Here is a 27,745-nt window from a genome sequence, read left to right as displayed (position 1 = left end):
CACCAGATATTATCCTACAGAAGAATGAAGAGATCACTGAGTCATGGGCCATAGAACACACTCTCAATGCACAAAAATCACTGAAACCATATAGTACGCTTGGAAACACTTTAAAAGTGTTCATTGTTTTATGCTGCGTGAACCAAATAACCCTGTCAAATTTTGACTCTGAACACATTATTTCTGTTTTTCCGTTTCTGTTTTACGAGAACTGATATTCAACCCCAAAAAGGAGTGCTACTGACTGTAGCTGATAGGGATTCTATTTCCTGTAATTACTTTTATGGAAACTTACTGAGATGAAAGCCTGCAAAGGCTTACATAGTTATTACTTCTTTCCATAGAAAGCTCTAGGGGAGCTTCCACTTTGGTTTTTTCATTTCATAGGTACGAAGGAAGAGTAGCTTCCTCCTGCAGATGACTACTTGTTATTTAAATCTGCAGTTGTGTCGTAATTACAACTTTGTGATATAAAAATAAATTTAACATAAAAAGACTAAAATATATTTAAAAAATATGACTGCTCTCCACAAAGTGAAAAAGTAGAGACAAAACAACCCTTATCTTTAATGACACAAATTTTCATTCGTTATGTGATAGGAAGTATACACACCTTGCTCAACATGCTCTTGTCTCAACACAGTATACTGGTAACGCTACTACCTGGGTTAGGAAGTATGGACAAGTATGTAGGGGACTAGACTGGCCACTCAAGAGATCTAAGTTCCAGTCTCAGTTCTGTTCACAAACATGAGATAGTCTGCACCTTCTGTCTTACCTCCCACATGTTTAAGGCAAGTGCTTTACTTCAAAGTGGTGTTAGGTAAAGCTCAGTGATGAGATTGAGACAGCTCTATGTTGTGATGTGTACTGTGTATATATTTGCCAGGACAAAGACCTTCAAGAAAAGATCTGTTTTTACTGCCACGAATTCAGAATTTTTAACATGAATCTCTGAAAAGATCAGTGTTTAAGTTTTACAATGCCTCTGCCAAGGAATTAAATGTCACCTGTGAAAACAGCAGTAACCATTATCCACAACATGCAAGACACAGGACATGGTTTAACTCGGCTGTAATCATATTAACACATCTAGAACACTTTTAGACACTGAACAGAAAAGTGTAAATAAGTTCTCCTTGATTGTGCTTGTGTATTTCAAGGGAATTCTGTTGACCATTGACCCAAACACTTGGTATTCACTAATATACCCCTTCATAAAGGTTTTTTTATCCTTGTATTTTTAATCACTAAATGCCCCAATTTCCTTTTCCCAGCTTCTCTGGGCAGTTTTCCTTCGTACTGGGATGGGACATGGCTGGGACGGCTAACCCGAACTAGCCAAAGGGTTATTCCGTATTATATACATCATGCTCAGTGATAAAAACTAGGGTAGAGCAAGGAGGAGGGGGTTTTGGCTTCTGAAGTGGCTGCTGTTTGGAGACTAGCTGAGCATCAGTCTGCATGTGGGACGTGGTGAGCAATTTAATTTGCTTTGCTTGTTTTTCTCCCCTCTTCTTTCACCTACTAAACTGTCTGGATCTTGACCTATGAGTTTTCTTGCTTTTCTTCTTCCTATTTTTCTGCCCCCATCCTGCTGGGAGTGGGGAAGTGAGTGTGTAGCTGTGTGGGTGCTTGGCTGCTGGTCAGGGTCAACCCACCGCATCCTCCAAATCCGTTTGCAATCCTGCATTCCTTATGAAACACACACCATTTTGAAACACACACTGACAGTTTAAAACACTTATTTATTCACATATATACCTTATAAACTAAGGAGAATGCAAAGATCCTGCTCCTATCTTAGCTAATGCAACTGCTTAAAAAAAAAAAAAAAAAGGAAGGCGGGAAGGGAAGGGAGAAAGAGAGAGAGAAAAATAATTCTAAGATCAGCAGGCAGTCAAAATTAAAAGCAAGTCCTACTCTGTTCTCATGCAAGGAAAAAGAAGTACTGCTGATGTCCATCAACAAAGGCCATGACCAAGGGAAAGAAATATTAATAGTACACCTATCCTTGGTGCTTCTTAGCAAGCTGTGCCCCATCACTTCCATTCCAGCTCCTGATATCCTCTGCCCCTAACCAGAAAAAGGCAATCAGGCTACCAAGGCATCTCACGGTTTCTCTCCTGCCCCCAAGAGGACGGCAAGAATTCAGAAACACATTGGGTTTGTGCATCAAAAAAGATGCAAACAAAACTAGAATGTATTTCTAAATTAAGGACTAAAAGCTGCGGAAATGTAATGATAATGCAATAGCAATATCTCTTCCTATTCACCTCACTGTGTACTGAGAAAGCATGTTAACAATACCTGTAAAACATTCAGGCACTATAGTGATGAATGCTACAGAAACTCAAATCTTCTTTTTTCAATGACGTTTTGAATAGTGTGGAGTGATAAGGCCAGAGATTAAGCACAGAACAATAAGGAAGGAAAAAAAAACCCACCACAAAATATTTAATAACTACAGTTCACCATCTATCCTGTGAACTGAATGTTGTAGTGTTCTAGTTGAAAAAAAATGAATGTGATCATGTTAAAGAGTAAGTCATGAACATAAAAGCAAAGGAAATTTTAAGGTAACAGAGTGCTTGATTTTAGAAACGTCATGTTTGTTTTCCCTTTTGTTTTTGTTCTCTATTTTACCCATACGCACTCATGCATTTTTTTAATGAATAATCAAATGTAACTCAATATGCAAACACATGATATTTTACCAAAGCCTCCCACTATGCAAAGCAAAATAGTCTCTGAACTAAAATACTGTAAAGCATTCCAGTATTACTCTGGTCTTTCGCCAGAATTTTCCTCCAGCTTTTGGGGGTTTTATTTTTAGAAGTTTGCCAATGTTTTTTTTAGAACCCTACTTTCCCATCAGTTTTTTTCAGTCATACAGTATACAACTATTTCAGTTTTAAAATGAATTAGCCTTTAAAGTTTGAACAGTAGGAAGCTTTCACTCAAAGCTACTGTATGCACAGCCAAAACAACAGAAAGCAGACTTACCTACCATTAACATTTTTAGTACTACCACAATAAAAGTTAAACTTGACTATATTAGTCTTGAAGTGCAAACCATTATATCCTTAATTTTGCTAGTTTTTATGACTGAGCTGCCAACAAGAACATTAAGTGACCTTACCCTATCTATTTCTTTATGATCACACTTTCTAAGCAGAAAAAAGGACAATTACCATACTATGCCAGAAAAAAATAAGTTAACAAATCCAAGATAAGCAAAGTACATACTGTAAAATTAGCAACATGTTACTTCATGTATACACATATAACCAGAAAGACTCATAAATCTTTCAAATAGACAACAGAAAATCAGCTATCAAATAGCACTAGACAAACATATGCACACAGGTAAGTAATTTCCTCACATTCTGTTAGGTTGTTATTCAGTCATCTACAAAATAAGCAAGAAAAGACAAGACTCGTTAAAAAAAACAAAGTAAACGTTCAGAAATCCAGGAAAATCAGCAAGGCAGGAACCAGGTGAAACTCTGAAAGGAGGAATAAAATCATACGTATCTACTGTCACCAGAGATGGAACGTTTGTAACTGTCTACTGACTTAAAATAGGAAACGAATTAATCCATATTTAAAATCTTAACTTCAGCTGACCAACTTCTGTAAGACCACTGACTTCCATTTGTCCTGAGAACAAAGATTTCTGATCAGTTCTACTGCTGCAATGCTGAAATTCCAAATTTAGCTACTTTATTTGGCTACAATGACTTAAATTATTACTTGTGTTGTTGTAAAGTGACAACAACATGGGCAATTAAGCCCTTACATCCAGCTTGTCTGATCGCAATACACATTTACTCTAAGAAAGCTAAGTGCTTGTAGTTTCAAATTAGATATACACACTTGCAATACAGCAAATATGTGCATCACTTCACAAAAGTGACTGCTACCACTTGGAAAATGACAGCCAGCCACTTCCATATTGCCCAGCCAACATTCAAATGGTACATGCAAAAGAAATTAAAAAAAAACGTTAAACAGATATATCGCTATACAACACAACATACACTGTTTGTATTGCTGCGTAGTTTTATTTTGCAAAGGCAAACTGAACGTTGACATGACATTATCTAAGTGGTAATACTAATAATGAATGGTAATTATGCATGTCAAATCACCAGCCAACTAAAATTCCCTGCAGTACAACTGCTGCTGTATTTTTAATGACTAATGATGGCATACAAATATACAGATATTAGTCAGGATCACATGTGGTAACACCTGAACTAAAAGTCTGCAAAATCAGTGGTCAAAACACCCATTCAAAGCTCAAAAAAACATGATTGACAGAAACCAAGTTACATACACTCTATCAATTAGGCAGTGAAAGAAACTTGCTACAACTCTCCAGACCCTCAAAGCTACACCTGCTCAAATGCTTACTGGGCACAGAGATTGTATAAAACCTATGAAAACTACCACACTTTTAATGTTATCACTTCTTTGTAATTGAATAAGACCAAAAAAACCCACAATTGGTATATTCGGTAAATTCAGTAAATACTAGATGTATAGAGTCCTGCAACAGCGAGACAGATGCTTGAGAGTATGACAAAAAGTATGTGTTTAACATTATTCAGATTCTGTCACAATCACATCACGCATTCTCCACAGATTATATACTCTGCATAGTATATTTCTTCTCTATTTGCTACAGTTTATTTTCCTACAATCTAACAGCTTGTATATATGTTTTCCAAAGTTATTCCTTTGTGTGCATTTCTTTTTGGTACATCTGTAGCAAGCTGATTCATTGTCTAAGTGACTTCACATCACTTCAGCATCAAGTTTAACTGAAGGCCATAACTTATTAACTCTTGTATTTACTTGTTGAAAATCCTATTTCCTCTCCAAGTTTACAAAAAGATATTTCACATTTCTCCAGTACAAAAAAATCATTTTCTATAATAGCAGTTCTTAAACTCTGTTTCTGGCAAACCTTCCAAAGTCACAATCCCACTTCCATTTACACATGTGACTTCAAGTGAGTCAAAAGTTTATATACTAGTGCTCTAAACCCTAATACTTTGAGAAAACTAACAGGGAACTATACAGATGTGAAAGCAGCACAGAGAAGGCACAACTTACTTCCTCCACAACCTCCTCCTTGATCCCATGCCTTCCTGTTACTGTATCTCATGACTTAACACTTTTAACCCCTCAATTTCTGTATGGCAGCTGAGCAAAAATCTACAGTCTTTTTTGCTGACAACAAATGATGTCATACTTCATGATTATTTTAATCTGTAAAAAGCCAGTACTGTTGCCAAAAAAAGCTGTAAGGTAAAACAAATTGCGGAACTGATCCATGTTAAAACAAACTTCTTCCTTGTCAAATCAGTTTTAACTCGGATTAATTCTTGATCTTGCTCTCAAACTGTACACTATGCATGCAGAACCACTTCTTTCTCCAGCAGTGAAGGCTTAAAGCAACTATCTCGGCTACATACGACCTATGTAGCTGAGAACATTATATTTAAATAATGTTGAGTTCTTAGTTTCATTTTAGTTAAAGTACTATCCTTAGCATTAGTCTGCCTAGTCGGATTTTGTTTTTAAATGCCACTTAACAGCTGCTACCTATCAGTCTGTTATTTAATGATTATAAATTTAGGTCTTTACTTGACAACCCACCTGTTTTGTTGATTTTTTAGTTCCATTGAATATCTTCCAAGCAAGACCATTACCACCACTGGCAATATGTCGGCCAACATCAAATTCCCTGGTAACAGGATTTCCCATGACTGCACTGGTGACATCTGCCGTTACCTTTGTAACAGTACTCTTCAATTTATTCAGCATGGACTCCATTGTCTCAACTGTGCACCAATGTTTTATCCTACAAAGACAAGAAAAAAAAGCTTTACAGTCCTCTCACCATTTCTGTTAACATAAGACACATGTTGAGAACTACAACATCTAACCAAGGATCCAATAGGTTACAGGAGTAACACACAAAAAGAATACTGAAATATAACTTCCAGGGCTTTGCAGTTATACATATTCACACTGCATGCACAGATCTGTGTGTGCATGTCTGGGCATTATATGTCATTGCTTCTACTCCTCCTCAAAAACTTCTGAGTCTCTTCATCATTCTTCATTAGATCTAACGAAGCAATTAAAGACTGAGAAATGCAACCATTTCTTGAAAACAGGTAAGTGAATAATGCAGAGCATCTATAAACTGCTCACATGAAGGGAAAGGTTCACACCTTGTATATGAATATCAATCAGCAAAGAGAACCAAATCCAAAGGAAACCAGGCTCCTTTAATTCCAGTGCTCATGGAACTACACATTTTCTGAAGGGAAGGGTTGCTTAAGCAACCCTGGGACCTTAAGATCCCAGACCAGCAAAGGAATAGATGTGTATTATACAGAAAACAAGTAAAAAATGTGTTCTTTCCTACACTGCGTCTGTCAAAAAACAAGCTCAAAATTCAGTGTTTTACCCATCAGACTGCTGACATTACTATTTGTATGATCTAAGTATTAATGACCTTAAGTATTAATCATTTGCTGCAGGGGAAGGAAACAAGAAACCATCTTTTTATGCTTTATTTTAATGAAATTGTACAAGGAAGTTTTTTACATCACCTTGCAAATTTAAAAGCTAAAAGACTGTGGCAGCTTACAATTTAGTTCACCTTCCTCTGTACTGTGTGCTTCCACAGTTTCTTAAGTTGTTATAATTAGTTCAAAAAAATCTGACTTGCCTAGTCTGCCAGACAGAAGTTCTGAAGCCTATGTCACATTTATGCAATTGTCTCTCTGATAATGGTTACACAAGAAAGAATGAAGACAGGAAAGAAACAGTGAAAAAAGGGGATAGACATCCATCTTCCTTATCGGTGTGAGCAAAAATGGAGAGAGAATGCAAGAAGAAATTATTTCCTGGAATCAGTATTACGTGGTATATTCAAAAGCAACATTTAAGGATACTACTTCATACTCTCTTTCAAATAGGTGTGAAGAGTACTAATTTCTTCAACCTATAGTAAAATAAACTTAAGAGAGCACATCAGCAAATGTAGGGAAATCTGTAGAAATACTATTTTCATTTATAGCCTTATTTGCCATATACTCAACCCATTGGCATATATTTTGTGTAAAACTACTTGAAAAATAGAGAATGTCATTCCTATTTAAATAGAAGAGACAAGATTCTGTTGTGATGAAGATAACGCTTGCCAAGTCATAGTAACAAGGACAAAAGAAGCAGAAGGCACTAACAAATAATCCACTGAGCACTGGGACTAATCAGCCCCAGTATCCTTCTGATCTGATGTGAGGTGCTTGCTTGTATAAATTAAAGCTCTTCCCACTGTATTATATACATTTATAAGGCAAAGTTCTGGTCTACATAGATCACCTGGTGTCTATTGATATATTATTTATGCCACAGCTTCATCCACATTCAAGACACAGATGGAGTTTGTTCCCTTTCCACAGCTCGTTAGTCTCACAAGACCTGTAGCAACTTATTTTTGACATCTCTATACCTCAGTCAAACTTGACTGAAATCAACCACACTAAAGTTACTTGGACATGCACACCTTCTTTCCCTGGTACTATAGATGTGATTTCATTAGAAATCAGGGCAAATAATCTGATTAGTAGTAAACTGGAAAGACAGACTTGTTTTCTAAAAGAAGTAATAAACATACGAAACAAAACTTCTTAAAAAGTTACATGAGTTACTGAACAATTCACTCCAGTGTGGATGTGTACAACAGTATTAACCCAGTCCAAAGCAAACTGTAGCACAGTGCTGGAAGCACCACATCTATGCTGCGCTGTCTTGATTGTTGTTGCAGTTATATCCCATCTTCAGTATTCTCCCATAGTGAAATGCAGACATACACTAATGCTGTGGCTCCATAGATTGGCTCCATGGAAATCTCCAATTTCCATGTCAGCTAAGTGACACACCTTTGTGCTACTAAAAGGAGAATCAGACTAGGAGTTTAAAGAAAATAATCAACTTTAAAATCAGAAATGGTAGTTATGGCTTCAGTGGGACTACTCAGGAGCAGAACCAGATATGACTGCAAGTACATTCAGGGTGGAGTTGGTCTTAATTATGGAGGTTGTGAGTTTTAGATATGAGAAGCTGAGTCTGAATACAATGAGATAATCTTAAGAATAATTATGTACTTGCTTGGTATGTATTAAGTGTTTTGTTGAGAACACAGCTGGAAATAAATTACAGAAACATGGAATTCCTTTATTAAGTAATTTTATTACAGTATGTGACATTTTATTACAATATATTAATTTTACCTTATGAATTGTTTTATGGAAAAATGCATGCAACTCTTAACTGTGCAGCCCAAGATCAAACAGCTACTAGACATTAGCTAATATCCCTGTATAAAGGAACTTTTCATTACTCTGATAAATAGGTAGAAACAATAATCATGGAGTATTCTGAACAGGAGCTATAGGTATTTCCAGCTCTCAAGAGATTTTATTCTGCAGCTATTCCATGGGGCAAACTCTATATGCTAAAGGACTATAAAATCAATCCTCATGAGTTTAAGATAACCACAAATCTAATTTGTTTTTAAATCTTGTGCTTTTTACATTGTTTCATTCACTCCCAACCTTCTCTAGTATCAATGCAACACAATCTTGCATTAGAATTCTCAAAACTAGAGAGACGCTTTGCAAAATTAATTGCAGAGTGAGTATGAAGAAAATGCATGTGCCTATCAAATTCCTTTGTATAAATCTGAAAGGAAGCGTCTCTATGCAGATGGTGGAAAAATGGTGTAGTATTGATTAAATCAGAAGTGCCCTCTGCTGTGGGTGACAGACTAACTGCAGTGAGAAGCCTGGAAAAGCCACTAGGTGAGAACGTTAACAGCATTCCAATGTCTGAAGGGTTAGGATTTAAAAAAGCAAGCCTGGTAGGCCCTGTCCAACCTGTTCCTCTCCACCTTGACAGTATGCAAACTACTGTTTAATCTAGCTACTGAGTAAGGAGTACTGAGAAACTTACTTCCCAATAAGCAGCTTGGGTTTTAAGTTTATGTCCATCTAACAGTGTAAATTCGTAGAAATCCTCAGGCCAACATTTCAACTCCGATCTAAAATGGTGTATTTCTTTTGCTTTATAAAAATGATTGTTATTACCAACTCCAGTAAAAACTCAACCTATGTCAACAGGAACAACGTACCTAGAAAATCCATGCCAAAAAAAAACCCAACAAACTATTTTGGGTAGTATTGATAATACCACAAATCATGAGGATATTAACCTTATCTGAAATATGCAACTTTAATTCTCAACCGTACGGAAACTGGTTTGTTCAGTTAAGACTGAACTATTATTTACAGAAAAATTAACAACCACGGGGCAATAAAGCAAGTCAGTCACCCTGAATGAAACTCTCATTTCAAATTAAAAGGTAATAAATGAGAAAAGTACAAGATCTTAAGAGTAACAGTGCTCGGACAAGCAATACAGGACATGCAATAAATGTTTAAGAACTTTGATTTCTTCCAGTTTGAATTTCATGGGTAATATTAATGCTACTAAGTCCAATCGATAATGGTCTTTATGCTGATGCACATCAACAATAATGCGTCAGCACGATGACATCCTAATCACTCAGCAAGGTAGTAAGCACCTGCCAACACAGCACTAAGAAATGAGGCAAAACATTCAAAATGTTGAAATAAAAGTAAATCCAAACGAAAGATTCCTCACTACTTTTTAATTCTCACTCACGTAAAATAACTGCATGATTTAAAACTACTAATTTATCCTTGAACTCATTCATAGCTTCATCTGATGTATGGATACAGGTACACACTGTACAGCAGTGCATCACCCACTCAGCCAGAATTTTGACCTATAACAAGCTGGGATTCCCTTTTGTGAGCCAAGGCAGTAGGCAGGTGCACAGGCACTTCATGCCACCCAACCCAAACTTCCATCCTATCCATTTGGCCCAAACAATGAACGAATTCATGGAAGAAACAGGTACTAGAACAACCAAATCTCAGGAAAAAAAAGAAAAAAAAAAACACAAAATCCAACATTTTTTGGGCACAACCAAGCCTTTGCATTTGTTACAAAAACAACAGGAGGATCATAGGCAACGATGCACTATGCATGGTGCAGCTGCCCTTAGAGAAAAGTCACCTTCGTGATTTTTTTTCAGTATTTCGGTACTGAGCTGCAACCGAAACCCTAACAAAAACTCACGGCAGGAGATCCATGCACGGGGATTTGTCTGTCGCCTGCTGACAGGAGAAACCTAACCCATATGGCGCACAAACACCGGGCTTGTCTCTCGCGGGCCAGTCCTCCCGGACGAAGTATTTACTGTTATTTACAGTGAGACCGGACTCATTCCGTTCCGCCGAGAGACCCCCGCCAGCGGCGCGCAGGGAATCCCCCGCTGCCCGAAGGGCCGGTGCCTGTGCAGTGACTGCTCACCGCTCCGCGGGGCAGCCGGGAGGGAGCCTGCCCGGGCGCCGGGAGGGAGCCTGCCCGGGCGCCGGGAGGGAGCCTGCCTGGGCGCCGGGAGGGAGCCTGCCTGGGGCGGGGGGCGGCCGCGGTCAGAGGCCGGTGGCGGTAAGCGGCACACCTGCGGGCAGGTGACCCGCGATCCGCCGGCTCAACGGTCCCCGCCAGGCCCTGCTCCCGCAACCATCGCGCCTTCAGGGCAGCCCCCTTCCCCTCCACCCCTCAGCGCCGTGCTCCTGGGACACGAGACCGCCGCCCCCAGCCCCTGCGGAGCCAGAGGGCCCTGCCCGCCCCGCGCAATGCCACTAGGCCACGGGCAGCCGCTCCTGCCCCGCGGCGCGGGGGACAGGCCTCTTACCTGAGCCCGCGGGAAGCCACCGGCGCAGCGCCCGGCTGCCCGTCGCCCTGTGGGCTCAGTGGGCCACCTGTCACGCCGGCTCCGTCTCTCGCTCCGGCTCCAGCTCGACCCCGTCCCGCTCCAGCTACTCCATAGCGCCAGCAACAGCCATAGCGCCGGGGGAGGAGGGCGGCCGGAGCGCGCCTCACTTCCGCCCCGGAGGGGCGGTGCTGGGGCGGTGGCCGGGGGAGGTGGCGGCGGGCGGGAAGTGATGCGCTCTGCGGCCTTCCGCCAGCGGCGGCCGCCGCGCTGATGGCGGTTTATTTGACTCCGCGGTTCAGGAGGCTCCGGAGTCAGAGCGAGCTAGAGCTGCGGCGGGGGAGCGGGCGGCGGCAACGACGAGGTAGGGGAAGAGAGTCGTCCCCATCTCTGCGCTGCCGCGGGGTTTTCTTCTGCAGCGCCTGTGGGGCTGGCGGTGGCTCCTTGTCTCTCCGGGGAGCGGAGCGGGCTCTGAGGGTGCCTTGGGCTGCCGGTGCCGCGGGAGCGGCCGTTGGCGGGCAGGAAGGAGCTCTGAAGAGGAGAGAGGAGCTTCCTTCGGCTCTGCCTCCCGCAGTCGTGGCTAAGGGGGTGCCGCTGCTAGGGCTGGGCGCGGAGCTGTGTCTCAGTGTTCGGAGCGACAGGCTTGCGGGGGCTGGTAGGTTTAGCGTGTTGCAAATGGTGGTTTGTCGTCTGCTGAGCTGAGAGTGATAGGTGGAGGAGAAACGGGGGACTGGAGGAGCATCTGCGCTAGGTGAGGCCGAGAGAGCTGGGACTGCTCAGCCTGAAGAAGAGAAGGCTCAGGGGTTTCTCATCAATGTCTACAAGTACCTGAAGGGAGGGTGCAAAGAGGACGGAGCCAGGCTCCTCTCAGTGGTGCCCAGGGAGGTTGTGGACGCTCAGCCTTTGGAGATACTCAAAAGCTGTCTGGACATGGTCCTGGGCCACCAGCTGTGGGTGGCCCTGCTTGAGCAGGGGAGGTTGGAGCAGATGGACCCCAGAGGTCCCTGCAAGCCTCTGCTGTTCTGTGATTCTGTGATGAATTAATGTGTATGTGTACATACATACAGTACGTGTGGTAACAACAAAAAAACCCCACCTTCCTCACCTGTTTTAGTGTCTTTTTGTTCTCTTCTGTTGACTCTGCCCTAGTGGGTGGGAGTCAGCTTACAAGAAGGACTGATTCATGAAGTATTATCTTTCTCAGTCTTTGTAAAATTAAGCTGATTTCTGGAGAATTTTTAAATATATAACTAATTTCTCAGAGTAAAATATGTTTAAAAATGTTACAAGTAAATCTTTATAAACATCTGTAAAACTTTCATACAAATATTTTGCAGATTATGATGGTCCTTTTCAAGCAACTCAGATGTGGAATAGTATTATTCACGCTCTTCACAGTCAGGTGGAAATCAAAAGACGTAGACAACATCTGAAAACATATAAAAACTGTTTCACTGGGTCAAATGCTGTTGATGTGGTACTAAGCCACCTTATGCAAAGCATGTACCTGAGCTGCAATGATATTTCTCGGCTGAAGGGAGTCCGTGTATGCCAAGCGTTGATGGATCACAAGGTGTTTGAGCCGGTCGGAGCAAAGCTTTACTTATTCAAGAATGAGAAAGAATCAGAGTTTGAAGATACAAACACTAGTCTCTATAAATTTGTAAATAGCAGTCCTACTCCTCTTCTTCCGAGAAAGAATAAAGACAATGAGAGCTTGTCTCCTGAGCAAATCTGCAAACAGAAGACAAAAAGATGTTCCAAGTGAGTTACTCTGAACTAGGTGGGTTAACTGTAGATGAAGTTATGTCTGTGTAACCCAGGTATTGAAGACTTGAAAACTACATGACAGTTTTGAGAAATGTCATGCCTAAATTGCAGATGCTACCTAATATTTCTTGGTAATGCTAAACTGCTTTGATCTGCCCTTTGTTGTTCAGAATAGAGTCTGGCACAGTAGCATAAGCCTTTGTTTTGCAATCAGTTGTGCTGAAACCTGAGAATTAGTATGAATGAGTAACTTGCTGGAAGCTGGTAAAAGAAATGGAACTAATAAACAGTATTTGGAATCAATATCCTTGCCCTTTCCACAAAGCACATATGGATGATTGGTTTTCTAGCAGCAGGATAAACCCCAGCTACAATGAAGCCCTAAAGTCCTGATTTAACAGCAATTTAGGAAGTGACAGAAAGATAAATGTGTCCTGATTGCATTTGTTATACATCTGATTTTTATTTTTTCCCCTCCTAAGGAGAACGAAGTGTGAAACAACACTTTCAAACAACTTAGCATTAGAAGCAGCCGATAAAAAGAGGGTAGAGGAGCTTCTTCGATCAATAAATGTTCACGCATCTTTACATCCAAAGATCATGGTTAATGAACCAACTCATCTGCTTTCAAAAAGAGGTAAGGATTGAATTATTCTTTTTAAAACTTTATTGTTCTTCATTGTGTCTATTTGGAGTACCTCATTTCTGTTAAACACTGCCCCTCAGAGTCCTAAATTTAACGTCACTAATGACAAAATAGCTAAATGAGTGCTAAATGGGTAAATGCTCATAGTGTGTAAAATGAAGGAAGCAAAACAGGATTAAATTTTTTTGCAGGATGGTGCTATTCTATTTATGCGAATACCAGTTCAGAAGGAAATAGGTTTTAAGATTAAGTACATCTGCATTATATGATTCCTTTGCTATTCATTTGTCTTTTTTTGTACATGTTACTAATTAGACTAGGTTATTACTAATTCTGATGTGATGGAGGAGACATGTTCTCTTTAAAGCCTTCTTTCTTAGCATTCCTATTTTGATCCCTTCTTCCCCAAAGCAGAAACTTCATGCTATGCTGTTACCTTGTTTTCTTTGAACATTTAAAACGTTCTTGAGTGAGTAGAAACAAAGGTTAGTGTTTTACATAAGATCTTATTTCTGAGAGTGTGTGTTTGTTTGTTCATGGTATCAGTAATAGATGATGTCTGGAAACAGCAAACTCTGCTACGACTGCTGCAGTTAATTGACGTTCCACTTCTAGAAGACATCTTGATGTCTTCAGCAAAGACAAATACGGACCGTTTTGGCAAAGAGGAAGACCTGATTATCTCAAATACTTTCCTGGACAGAGAGGTTACATGTAGCTTAAACTTGCCTGAGTAAGTTATACATCTATAAAATGGATTTGTTAGTAAATGCTTTATTTTACTCTTGATCAGCTATTTGTGTTAAGTGAACAAAACAGACATAGTTACATTTTTATACTTGTAGACCGGGGTGGCATTAATGTGCTTTCCTTTGTTGACTTCTTTCAGAATTGGTAAGGAAATTCACAAAAAGTATATGTTTAGGATTGGACATTTGAGGATTTTAAGTATACATTAAAACAGTAACCTCAAATGTTGAAAACACTCCTAGTTTCTAGATCAGACACTTCACTCTTAGGTCTCTAAAACAGATATTAGGAATTGAACAAATTTATTCTGAGGCCTCTTGTTTGTTTGTCACAGTTCCTGGTGGTGGTGCTGTGAAGATCTAAACTCAATAAGGCATCTACTGCTAGCAACAAAAAAGGAGAAACTACGCTGTAGCACTGAAGAGTGCTTATATCATGAGAATATAGAAGTGGAAGTAGCTGCATGTCATCAGTGCTTTTTCCCTTAAATGTTCTATTATTTTTGTAGTGTTCCTGTTGATTGCACCTGGGCTGATCTCTATCTTAGCGTGTACTTTTTATGAATATGTCAAGGCATGTCTCCTCATCTGTGTATGTCTTAGTAGTGCTTATTTCTGTCAAATCAATGCAATTTTTATCTGTTTGTGAGATTGAGGTCAATCTGTGAACCTAAAGAGACTTTCTTACGGTTTTTATGCATTCTTGCTTTAGGGAGAAAATATTAATATTCTTGCATATGTTTAGAGTTTTATATAACCTAATGAAACTCCTGGTTCCAAACTAGGTTTATTGCTGGATAGCATCTTAACTCCCTGGGTTTTTCCTCCCAGAATGGCTTAATGGACGCTGTTTCTTTTGAGCTGTATACTTCTGTTGTACTTGATTCTTGGGTGATTGGTGGGTTTATGTCTCTTAAAATCTCTCATATGTCGTTGTTACTCTGTATTAAGTGTCTCAGACATTTGGGTCTTTGCTGATATATCAAATGAGTATAAAGAATATTAAATGCTTGCTTCATCACTTTATTCTACAATTACTTAAGTGGAGGGCTAGAGTAGCATCTTTGTAGACAGTATATTATTTAGGTCTGGCTTAGCACGCCTGAGAAATGAGAAATTCCAGGTATGAAGAATAGTTACCAGCATTGCAAGTTGTTGCAGGATTAATTGCCCCATTTATGAAGGGGGGTGGGAGAGAACATAATTTATATCTCTTTATGTCTTCAGTTTTCAAATAGTGTCGTGTTATGCTTGAAGTAACCAAATACCTGTTCTCCATGTAGGTACTTAAAAACTGCAATCAAATCCTGCTTTATCCTCCTCTTTTATAAAGCTAGTTAGACTCCTTTCTGAATGCTTAACTTACAAAGATGTTTTCCAGGTTTTTTTTTCTTTATGACTTTTCTGTTATGGATGATAAAATTAGAGGCAGTGTGGTTGCACTGCTTGTGGGATCATAACTAAAGGAAGGTCGTAATCCCATTTCTACTTTACTGTATTACCCCATTTATGCATCCAAGAGTTATACAATCCTTGTTGGCCACAGCAGTCCTAGCAAAGGTTCATGTTTATCTAGCTGTCCAGCAGCAAGTTCAAAAAACTTTGTTTCTGCTCTCCGTGATAAAAATAAGAGTGTGTGGATCTTAAATAATGTTTGCATCTTCTCACGAGTTATTAATTCAGTTCAAATTATTTTATACCCAGAGAGTCAGATAAAAGTAATTCTCCCTCCACACACCTCCCTCCTCCTTTGTTAGTGACTTTTTCCTTTGACTTTCCAGCCCCTTTGAACAATGAGTTGTCTGTCTGAATTTTAGATTCGCCTTACATTTTCTCTCCCTTTGTTAAGTCATATTGGCAACAAATGCTTAAGAAAACGCATGCCTTTATAGTAGGTCACGTAATAAACTGCTTCTGCAGTCTTCTGGGATTTAAACTATTTTTATTTTTCTCCGTTTTCAAACTAATTGTCTTGTGTCTCTTCTCTGAAGATTCAGCCCCTTGCTTTTTCACTCTGATTAGCTCTGGTGGGTTTTCAGTGTGTGTGTTGAAGTATGAGTGGGGTAGTGTTTGGCTTTAAATACTAGCTGAATCAGGCAAGCGTCCTGGGATCAGTGACAGTCTGGCATGATTGCACCTTGTTTTGATCTGGGCGTACCTCAGGGGTATTGTCTGTAGTGTAGGAGAACCATGAGAGCTGCTTATTTTGAGCAGGTCCTTGAACTACTATCGTGAAATAAATTACATAAACTGCTTAATAAGCAACAAGTTTAATGCTGTGGTTCAAATATGTGACTCTACCTGCATGATTATTTCTATCTAATTTTCTTTAACGGATTAATGAAGAATAGGCAGAGTGTTTTAAACTAAGCACTAAAACTAACTTTTCCTTCTACAGGCTTGACAAATGGCTCTATGCTGCAACTGAATGCTTGGAGTATTTCCCAGACCAATTCATAGTGATGGTTAGTCAGCAGTTACCTCAAAGCACTAACAAACCGAGCAGTCTGAATACATACAAGAAGATTATATTTGACATTATAATAAGGTATTATAGTCAAAAGAAGGACTCCCTTCTTGCCACTCAGGATCTCGATATTCATTCAGGAATTATAGAACTTATAGGTAAGAGCAATCTGGAACAAAAAATGCAAGTGAAGGCTGTATAAAGGATGTAACTTACTAAGCATTAATTGATTGAATCATAACACCATTTGCAATGCTATTACAGATGCACTTTAATTTGTAGGTTGGAAGAGAATGCTCGAGGTCACTAGTTAGAACCTCTGCTCCAGGCAAGGACAGATTTCAGTTAGATCAAGTTGCTTAGGGCCTGGTCCAGCCGAAGTTTGAAAATCTGCAAGGACAGAGATTCACCAACCTCTGTGGATAACCTGTTTCAATATACAAATACTCTCATTGTGAAAATTTCTTACTGCTAGTCAGAATTTCCTTATTGCTACTTGTGACTAATAATATAAAAATAAAATCATTGCTATAAAGTTTTCTTGTTAACCAGAATAAGGTTTTGTAAGTTCTGGACTTAGGGCTTTTTTAGTAATACAAGTTATTTAAAATGATAAAAGGGGCTGTTGAGGTTGTGATTCAGGCTGTGATTCCTCCCAATAAACACCCCCTACATATACTCACAAGTAAAATGGAAGGGTTTAATTTAAATACAAGTTTAAGATCAATCCTACCCTAAATAGGCCCTGTTACTTCTTCAGCTCTGTAGGGTGTATGGAGTGTTATCAAAAGTTTCAACTTTCAGAGAACTATGACAACCTTACTGGCATAGGAGCACAATTGGCCGGTGTAAAAATTGGAGCAGAGTGGTGGATCCTGTGGCCAAAATCTCATGAGAATACAAAAGGCAATATTTTTATCAGTAGTATTTTGCTAAGGAGAAAAAAAAATCAAATTATAAGAGAAGTCATGAAAGGGAAACTGTTGCGAAATTACATAACCCATCCACAAAAAAAGAATGCTAATTTGAAATAACTGGCATAGCTACTGGTAACTTCTGCTAAACGGTCATTTAAATTAAAGATGTTATAGTTCATATACACACTTTAAATCCAAAACTGATACAAACCAATATTATAGAATATTACTAAAGTAGAGAATCAAAACAGCCAAATCTATAGTCAAGGGAAAACGACTGTCATCATTCTGCTGATTTACTTTAATGCTTTAGTTGCCTATAGGTCTTTTCCTTATTAAGTATCTGCTTAACTTGGATTCTAATAATAATAATTTTCAAGTAGAATCCAGTGCAGTTAACCTTACTTTGATTAAGTGCTGCTGTTCTGACTCTAGCACAAGAGAGAGCTCAAACTGGCTATGAACATCTACATATTTAAAACGCTTCCAAAATTAATTTGAGGAGTGCTGCAGTTAGCTAAAGTATGACTTCATTTTGTTATCAATGCATATACAGTTATAACTGTATTTTCCTCAGTTGTTAAACAGTTTGATTTAAGATGGCTGATAATACAGATTTATTGTGAAGGCAGTGTGCTGTGCTTGTTGCCTTTAAACTAAACAGATTTAGAGTACTTTACGTATGTAACAGATGAATGCAGTTGGTCAAACTAGTCCTTGTGTTTTATTGAACCTTTTTATGTTGGAACTTTTTTTTCCTACAGTCTTTTAAAGTAACGCAGTAAAGCTTCAATCACGGATCTGAGAAACTCTTAAACTTTTATCTAGAAATTATTTAACTTTCTGTCTTCATATCCGTACTTTTACCTGTCTTGATCATGTCCTTTGACAATTCTCTTTCCTGCTTTTTTGTCTGCCCTTCTTTTGGAAGAGGGTCACTTACTTGCTCTTTTGGTGTTCTTTTTAAACAAAGATGGTTTCAAATGGCTTGTGGTACACCACTGAAAGCCCTGGATTATTTCTTGTAAAATATAACCTCTGTCCCAGTAATAGGACAGAGGCCAGAACATCATACATAGGTTCTGTTCCGGTATCTGCCCTCATCTTGCTCTTGCCTTAAGAAAGTTACTTGCCCTTTTGGTAGTTCCTCACCAACAAAACCTCAAAGCAATGAGAAAGCTAGACTTGTTCAGCTCATTAATTACTTTGAGATGAATCCTGGAATATAGTACAAAGACGTGTAAACACAAACAGTGCAAACATCACTTCAGTGTTTGCACATTTTACACAAACATAGTAATGTCCTATATATGTTGTCCAAGTATATCTGTTCCCTGACTAGCTATGGGATAAAGACTTTAAGCTTATATTAATTAAATGGTGTATTGAGTCTTGTCAAAAGGTTTTAAAGTCACTGAGAGAACCTGCTTTGTTTGGAGGGAAAACCCCCCCAAAACTGGATTAATATTGGAATATAAATATGTATTCTTCACTCTGAAAATGAACAGTTGCACTGGATACACTGTTTTTCTCCACTGCAGAAAAAGGAAAAACAGATCAAGCTCTAGAGGCATCACAACTTTATTTAAAATTACTAGCACCAAATATCCAAGAAGAACTACATAGACTCCTGACATTCATAGTCATTGCATCTGAATCTGAGGGCTACAAATTACAAAAACAAGTAAGTATCTGTTATGTTTGGTGTGGGAAATAGCACTTTACTAAAGCTAGCTTTTTTTATTTCCCCCCCCCCCCCCAAGTTAGAAGTATTCTGTTTACTGCCTTCCAGTGTGATTTGTTTTAAAACAAATACCACTGATAGCATCCTTAGTCTTTGCTGACACATTGCAAGTAAATCTAATGCCAAATCTGGGTGTTTGTTTTTTCTAGTTTGATAACAGATCAGTGATCATCAAGACTTGCACAAAGTTCATTTTACAAAATAAGACATTGTCAAAACCACAGGCAGAACTGCTGACTCAGTTTCTGATGGACAATCACTCTGAGCTCTTCAAGGTAGCATTTTCCTTACATCTTTGGCTTTGTCATTTTAAAGGCTAAATGCTGTGAAGTGCCTTTCTGGAGATGAGACGTATGAGGAGCAGAGTTTAATATCCCATGTATTACAGTTTAATGGTACAGTCAAGTAGGGTGAGGAGCTATTTCAGACTATGGAGGACAGCTTTTTGAGAGCTTTGCAATCCTTTACATATAATATCCTCTCTCTTTATTTACATCATTTGTGTTAAGAAAATATTAGAATTATTAAGAATTTTTAAAGAGGGCTTTTGGCACCTTGTTTCTGATGGCTGTCTATTTTTAGGCTTTTTTAAAAGTCAGCTGACATACTGAGTGATACATAAAATGGCATGCTCTGTTGCCCCAGTGTACATGTACAGCTCTGACACTCTTAAGAATTCCTTTTCATATTTTGAAATGTTAACTTCTAAATTAAAGAAAATAAATAGAACCACAAAATGAGATGGCCTTTCTATTTAACTTTATCAGTTATGTAAATCTACAGATATATTTTATGGTCTCCTTTATTTACCTTCCATCATATTGTCACACATGTGAATAGATGCAACCTTCCCAGACCCTATATTGACTTTCTGAATTCAGACAGTGCATTAAAGCTGTGATGCTTCTCTACTGTTTTCCTCAACTATAAAATTCCTCATTAAAACACTAGATAGATATGAACTAATTATCTCAGCTGTTGTAAGATAGCTGTAAAATGCTCTAGACATTTATTGTCCAGTTACAAATAAGCCTCACAGAAACACTACTTTCATGTCAGTAAAATAGTTTTGGTTCTTATACAACACATTCATTTCTACTTCTGACCTCAGGTAAAAAGACATGGGAGATTTTTGATTTTTATTTTTTTTAATTAGCTGCAGTTTAGTTTGAAAGCATCAAGTGGTTACTGGGAGTTTTTTATGTGTTAATATGCAGCCAAAATCAAATACTTTTTTGTAGTTTTCTTTTTAGTTTGTTATTAAGGGTTCTGACATGAGGGTTAGTGCTTTGTTTCATGACTGGAGATGGAGCCAGATCTGACAAATGAAGTGCACACTGCTTCATAGCAGTGACAGCGGAGTGCAGGATGGCTTGCTCTTTCACAACTGCAGTTGAGAGCCTTTTGTATTATATAAGCTGAAATCCGTTCAAGTTCTACGCTACAGTTTTTGCTGTAGTTCAGTAGAAAACAATATCTAGAACATCTTGTCCTATTTCTTTGGCCAGAAATAGCAGGAATAAACATATGTATATGTGTTTTAGTGCAATTTTGTGAGAGATTTTGAATGTTTACCTAAATAAATGGAGGCACAGATTCTTCTGCAGTTAATTATGTGATTTTTAAATTGATCATCTGAAATCTGTAGGTTCTCAAAATACAGAAGGATTTTTTTTCGTAATTTTTTTTCTGTGTTGGATTGTATTTTCAGACTCCTTTAACACTTCTGGATCTAACTAATAGGAGACTTGAGAGTTTGCTAGAAGGACAAGATCCAGGTATCGATTCAGGTAGATAATGGAATACACACTTTTATATAAAGCTTTCTATACAAATCAATTTATTATCAGTTGACTATGATTTTGCATAGACTGTTCTTTTCCTTTATCAGAAGTGAAGCATTAAAGGAACTATTGGCTAATTTACAAAATAATTATCTGCTATAAGCAGAACACTCACCTCTGAATATTCGCCAACAAGGTTTCTATTAATTATCTAGTTTGAACACATTACAAAATTTTTTTACCAAATAATTACTTCTGGAGATATTAATGCAAAATGTGCTTCCTGAAGTGACTTGCTTATAATTTGGTTGGTGAATTTGATGTGACTTTATATTTAGGAGCAGCATTCTTACATTCTTACACCTAAAAATTCTCATAGAGCTGAGTAGTTTTAGGTTCTAATAGATGTCTTGAGCACAGACTTTGATCGTTTACTGTTTTGAAGAACTCTCTTCCTTTTCTGGGTAAGTACAAAGTTTATTAAGAGCTTAAGACTTACAGAAGGGTAGTGTAGCCTAAAAGGAAGGCATTTGACACTTGGTGCATATATGGGATTAGTGTTTTCCAGCTCATTTCCTTTATGAGCTAACACTCCGTCTGACCTTGCAGCCAAAAACATCTTTCAGCACTGTGATTAAAAGGGCTGGCTTAAATAATTGAATTTCTCTCTGACTCTTTAGCTTCTTCCTTTTGACTTCTGTATTGCCGGTGCATTATGTGCTTAAACATTGAAGACAAACCATTAGGGAACTGAATAATACTGTTATTGTGCTGTTTAATACTATATTTAATAGAGCAGCTGCCTGAGAAGTAGTTTTGGTACAGAATCTTTTACAATCTGTGTTAGGTTCTGGAACATGTCCAAATTGCTTCCGGTTCAGTGTTCCGAGTATCGCATATTGGGTAGCCAAAGAATACAGAGGTGAGCAACAGAGGAAGGAGCTGCCTGTCTACAGTATTCTTGGGGCCTGTATGATCTCCATCAGTACATTGAACTGACAATTGAAGTACGAACCCCATACTATATTCACCCTACTAAGTTTTGGAATGTCAATCTGTAAATGCATACGGATTCCATCTACTTGTTGAAATAGCTAGTTTGATCTGATTGTAAGCTCTCTAGCGTGGCATATTCCTGGTTTCCTGTGTGCCTCATATTCTGGTGTCTTTTTCCCTTTTCTCATGGAGACAGGAAGAAAATCATTCTTAGCTGGTGAACTTCTGAAGTGCAGGTGGGAGCAGCAGGAAAGGCTAGGGGACCCTGATAAGAAAAGGGGTCTATCTATTGCAAGAAGGTAATCCTTAGGTCTGCAGGAAATAAAAAACACTAAAAACACTGAGGGAACTCTGGGGTTAGTTTTAATCTAGTAAGCCACTTGAAACCACTGGACTAATGGAGCCACTCTGAAGTTTTAAGAGTTAATACTTTTGCCAGAAATTGTTAAGCTTTCCCTTTTGAAAGAGGTATCTTTTCTTGATCTGGCTCTACTAAATCATAAAAAGTATTTCACATTTGGTGTTTGACAGACTTATTGTAAAAGAAGGGAAGGATAGGTCCATGTGATAATTATGGCAGCTCAGGTTATTACCACCTTGTATGTGAAGCCTTGAGAAGGTGGTGGTGTTCAACCAACTTGCTCTCTAACATGTATAGGAAGAAAAAGTGTCTGTGGAGCAGCTGAATGCCAGTCTTTCCTCAGGCCAGAACTTGCTTCTCCAATGATGGGGCTTGAATCCTTGCAGGGCAGTACTCTACTGCATAGGTTCACAACCTTTTTATAGCTAAGTCATGCTTGAGTTGTGTGTTTCTTGGGGTTCAGTTTCTTGCTCTGCCCTCACCCTGAACTGCTGCCTGTTACATCGCCTCTGATTCTGGTGCCAAAACCACACTGAGCTGTCACCTGAAAGTTCCTGAATACTATTCCTGATTTCAGAGGTGTTGTTCAGAGGCAACTGTTTCTCCAAAGTATTTATTCAATTGTATTAGGTACTGGGCCTTGCTACAGGTCTGATTCACTCACAGGGAGTCACTGGATCATGACAACTGCAAGGTGCTATTCTTGTTATGTAGCATTGACCTGCTTACTGGATGAGGGAAAGGCTGTGGATGTTGTCTACCTAGACTTTAGTAAAGCCTTTGACACCTTTTCCCACAGCATTCTACGGGAGAAACTGACTGCTCCTGGCTTGGATGGGCATACTCTTCACTCGGTAAAAAACTGGCTGGATGGCCAAGCCCAAAAGAGTTGTGGTGAATGGAGTTAAATCCAGGTGGGGACCAGTTACAAGTGGTGTTCCCCAGGGCTCAGTATTGGGGCCAGTTCTGTTTACTATCTTTATCGATGATCTGGATGAGTGGATCGAGTGCACTCTCAGTAAGTTGGCAGATGACACCAAGTTGGGTGGGAGTGTTGATATGCTTGAGGGTAGGAAGGCTCTGCAGAGGGATCTGGGCAGGCCAGATCGATGGGCCGAGGCCAATTGTACGAGGTTCAACGAGGCCAAGTGTCTGAAAGGTGAAACTTGGTCTTCAGCAGCCAGCTGAGTATGAGCCAGGAGTGTGCCCAGGTAGCCAAGGCGGCCACCAGCATCCTGGCTTGTATCAGAAATAGTGTGGACAGCAGGACTAGGGAAGTGATCGTCCCTCTGTACTCAGCACTGGTGAGACAGCACCTCGAACACTCTGTTCAGGTTTGGGCCCCTCATTACAAGAAAGACACTGAGGTGCTGGAGTGTGCTCAAAGAAGGGCAACGACGCTGGTGAAGGGTCAGGAGAACAAGTCTTATGAGGAGCAGTTGAGGGAACTGGGGTTGTTTAGTCTGGAGAAAAGGAGGCTGAGGGGAGACCTTATTGCTCTCTACAACTACCTGAAAGGAGGTTGTAGTGAGGTGGGTGTCAGTCTCATCTCCCAAGTAGCAAGTGATAGGACAAGAGAAAACAGCCTCCAGTTGCACCAGGGGAGGTTTAGATTGTATATCAGGAAAAGTTTCTTCACTGAAAGGGTTGTCAAGCATTGAACAGGCTGCCCAGGGAAGTGGTGGAGTCACCATCCCTGGAGGTATTTAGAAGCCATGTAGACAAGGTGCTTAAGGACTTGGCAGTGTTAGGTTTAGGGTTGGACTCGATGATCTTAAGGGTCTTTTCCAGCCTAAATGATTCTATGATTCTACTCTTCATTACAATTTCTGGCTGTCTTGCAGGCCAGTTTGCAGTACAAGATCACCTGTGATATTGCACTTGTAACACTGCTTTTCAATTTTATTTTTGCAATTAATGTTTAGATGTTCATCTATGCTCAGCAGAGGGCTATATGTTTCTCATTGTTTGTAGAGAATTGATATTCCTGTTCAGATGTGATTACAATATACCTGTGTTTCTGATCATATTTTTAATTGGGATCTTACGTGATGTATTAAACTTAATCTGAACCTCTGATTTCTTACAAAGGCTTCACCTTCTGTCAGCGCGTGACAACTAAAGAATATGAAGATCAAAAACAACAAACAAATCAGTATCTTCTCGCGTTGGTTCAAGAGATGGGCAATGACCCCACTATTACTTCGAAGCAGAAGAAGAAATTAATTAAAGAAGTCAGAAAATACCATTCTCTCACCTGTTGTAGTGGTTGTAAAACTACATGTGAATTTTGTACTCTAAATGGTTAGACATCAATACAGCCATTTATTTTCCTTTTAAAAAGGGGGGATGCATATGAAAATTGCTCATGTTACAAACCATTTTCTTCTGATGTCCTTAAATCTTCAGTTACAGGAAACTACAACTATCAAAATTACTATGCTGCTAAAAAGCATTAATTCTAATTAATGACTTTTAAGCAAAATGTATTTAATTACTTTTAAGTTGGTAATAACGGCACACTGCTTGTGCTGCTTTGAGTTCAGGGTTTGGCACTTTTTTCCTTCTGTTCCATGATCCCATGGCTTTCTAGCTGAGCCAAGTCTACATTCAGAGCCATGCTTGGGTTGATACTCTGTAAGGTTTTTAATCTTTACTATATGTAGTTCATAATCTAACTGTAGGCTAATCTTAAACTGTAGATTATGACTTCTATGAGTATTGTAACTGTACAAAGTGTGTCCAAAATGTTAGGAGCGGGTCAGTGAGTTTTGAATCTGTGGCAGGCAGGATCATTAGGCAAGGGAGCTGTGTGTGCTTCCAGTCAGTAATTATAGCCTGTGGCTCCTTCCCCACTCTGGCAGACTGAGCTGCTGCTAATTAGGCAGTTACACAAAAAGCAAGAAAAAAAATTACATTTTAAAATAACTTGAGAAATAATAATCTTGTTTTAGATCTGCTGATGTACTGAAGCAATTTATTTTAACATGAGCATACTTTGGTATTGTCCAGTTATTTGTCATAAATACTTTGATAGCATTTATGGATTCATACGGCAAAGCTAGAAAGCACATTGGCCTGTCTTGACAGATTGATGGTTAACTGTACATTGACAGAGAAATGTTGATTCAAATCATTAAATAAATATGCAATATAATGTTATAGGGGTTAACTTACCTCTTCCATCCTCATGGCAGACATTTGATCTTGTATTGGACACAGAAACACAGAACTGAGATTGGAAGATTTTTTTAGTCCTACCACCCAGCTCAAAGTGGAGTCAGTTAGTGCAGACTGCTCAGGGCCTTTTCTAGTTGAGTTTAGAGTATCTCCAAGGCTGGAGATGCCACCACCTCTCAGGTCAGCCTCGTCTAGAATTTGACCACCCTTGTAGTATTTAAAAAATAATAATAAAAAAACTTCTTACATTTAAGTAGAATTTCTTGCATTTCAGTTTGTGCCCATTGCCTCTTGCCCTTTCACTGGGCACCACTGAGAAGTGTTTGGCTTAGTCTTTACACGCTCCCCCTCCACCGCCCCGAGCCTTCTCTTCTCAAGGCTAAACAATTGAGGCACTCTCAGCCTTTTCCTTGTATGACACATGCTCCAATCCCTTATCATTTTCATGGCCCCTTTGCTGGACTAGCTCCAGTATGCCCGTGAGTTTTATTGTGAATATACTTCTTTAGGTATCTACATCCTCAACTACTCCACATATGTGTGGTCAAGTTAAGAGGATACCAAAGCTTTCTGAAAACAAGTGCTGTTTTCTCTTTTTTTTAGAAATTGAATATAACCAACTATGTGTACAGGTAGTAGGTTGTGTTAACTTGCATATTCTAAGTAGCTTTGATTAAATGATGCAGCCCTACTAGAAGTCAGGGAGAGTAGTTGAAATCTCTGTCTGCACATCCCTGTGTGTGCACTTGTTATTCAACAGTGACTGTCCAATGTGAAATACAAAATTTCTGGAGGAGGAAAAAAGACCAAGTTTCACCTTTCAGAGGTGAATGCCCTAATTACATGACTACAGGGCCACATGTATTCTTTTTCTAGCCCTGTGGGGGTGTTTTGGTCATTCTCCTAGAAAAGGGAGCACGTACAGAAGTAGGTTATCGAGAATGGTAAACAGGAAAGTATTTCCTGATGAAGTGCTTCTGTTGTTGAGTAGTGGGAGAATGGGATTTAATTTTTTTTTTTTTCTCGCTCTGTCTTCAGTCCCTTTACTGGGTCTCACTCAAAATACTGAACCTGGTAACAGGGAGGGATGGTAACATGGTAATTAATAGGTTAGATGGACTGGGAATTGCTTTGGGGAAAACTGTATTTTTTGAAAAACAAATTCTTGCACTTTGTGGCTTGATTAGAATTTTCTTGTGCTAATTTAAAGATGATAATAAAACATTGCATAAAAAGAGATGAATCTGTCTATCATTTCATAGTGCTTTCATAAGGAAGAGGCGGCTCAGCAGGTGTAGAACCAGGTATCAAACAGTAAGGAAATGCTTCACGTGGACAGCAGGAGTTTATAGCTGCCAGGTGCTTTGCTTCAGTTCATGGGACAAGAAGTCAAGATTGATCTAGTTCTGCAAAGGAAAGGAAGAGCTCTTGAGAGCCCTGTTATTCACCTACCCTGAGAGAAGGATCTACTGATTTTTAATCTTCTGTTGAAAGAAACGTTGTTTTACATTTAAGTTTAAGGGCCTGCTGAACAGAACAAGCTCGGTGAACTACAGATTACTGTTTTTCGTTGTTTATGCTTTCAGTTACGGTCCAAAATCAGGAAAACTTCATTGGACTTCAGAAAGTTCTGTCTTATTTTTAACAATATTTGACACAAAATCCGTTGGTAGGGAAACTTGGACCTCTCATTTCTATTGATGATTTCTAGCATAGAGCTATCAAATTAATTGCCAGTATGAATTTGTATTTGAAGTATAAAATTTCTGGAGTGAAGAGCTTAGTCTAGATCTACTTTCCAGTGCAGTCTTATCAAAGAACAAGTGATACCACCTTCAGAGTAAGGAGGCTTACTTCTGTTCATAGAGCATTCATGTTTGATCCTACCAAGGAAAAGGTTCATTGCTGCTTTTATGAGAACAACATGCGTATTTCCTTTTTTTAAGTCTGAGCTAAAGCATACTGATAATTTTGTGAAGCAGTTATTTAAAAAACTAGAGGTCAGACACAAGGGCCTCTACATGTGGCTATCAAAATAACAGTGTACTAGACTTATTCATGTCCTGTATTTTCTTACACAGAGTAATACAACAGCTGTACCCAAGAATTTGTAGGTGGTGGTCTCCTGCATCAATACCCTAGCTGCCTCCTGTGTGGCTCATGTAGCTACTAAGAAGAGGAGGAGGGTACCTCTTCCATTCCTTTCAGCAGGTTAGACTGGAGGAAAGCCACCATAA

The 27,745-nt window shown here is 39.1% G+C and overlaps 2 protein-coding genes across 4 annotated transcripts in view; one reads left to right on the top strand and one right to left on the bottom strand.

Annotated features, from left to right (window-relative positions):
- Positions 1-11,054, bottom strand: part of SCYL2 (SCY1 like pseudokinase 2) — a 41,379-nt gene extending 30,325 nt beyond the window's left edge. For both annotated transcript variants that reach the window (XM_068400610.1, XM_068400611.1), the window contains exons 1-2: positions 10,877-11,054; positions 5,671-5,875 (exon numbers count right to left, since the gene is read on the bottom strand). In XM_068400610.1, coding sequence (XP_068256711.1) covers positions 5,671-5,847 — 177 coding nt within the window. In that variant the 5' untranslated portion in view covers positions 5,848-5,875; positions 10,877-11,054. The remainder of the gene's footprint in view (positions 1-5,670; positions 5,876-10,876) is intronic.
- A 77-nt stretch (positions 11,055-11,131) lies between these two features.
- Positions 11,132-26,716, top strand: DEPDC4 (DEP domain containing 4). Of its 2 annotated transcripts, XM_068400612.1 has the most exons (9): positions 11,132-11,258; positions 12,232-12,658; positions 13,147-13,301; positions 13,857-14,043; positions 16,458-16,684; positions 18,985-19,127; positions 19,337-19,462; positions 20,899-20,977; positions 24,420-26,716. In XM_068400612.1, the coding sequence occupies exons 1-9, from the start codon at positions 11,168-11,170 to the stop codon at positions 24,635-24,637; spliced, it is 1,653 nt and encodes a 550-aa protein (XP_068256713.1). In that variant the 5' UTR covers positions 11,132-11,167; the 3' UTR covers positions 24,638-26,716. The 2 variants fall into 2 exon arrangements, with proteins under 2 accessions (XP_068256713.1, XP_068256714.1); XM_068400613.1 differs by lacking the exon at positions 19,337-19,462.
- The last annotated feature ends 1,029 nt before the right edge of the window (positions 26,717-27,745 follow it).

This window comes from Nyctibius grandis, chromosome 5, assembly GCF_013368605.1.
Source record: "Nyctibius grandis isolate bNycGra1 chromosome 5, bNycGra1.pri, whole genome shotgun sequence".
Lineage (NCBI taxonomy): Eukaryota > Metazoa > Chordata > Aves > Nyctibiiformes > Nyctibiidae > Nyctibius > Nyctibius grandis.
This window is presented reverse-complemented; position numbering and strand designations above follow the sequence as displayed.

Bases quoted from the DNA above. Each gene is read 5' to 3' on its own strand.
- DEPDC4 (XM_068400612.1), top strand. From the start codon at position 11,168: ATGGCGGTTTATTTGACTCCGCGGTTCAGGAGGCTCCGGAGTCAGAGC. The intron at 19,128-19,336 runs GTAAGTATCTGT...TGTTTTTTCTAG, and splicing joins GCTACAAATTACAAAAACAA to TTTGATAACAGATCAGTGAT. The intron at 20,978-24,419 runs GTAGATAATGGA...TTTCTTACAAAG, and splicing joins AGATCCAGGTATCGATTCAG to GCTTCACCTTCTGTCAGCGC.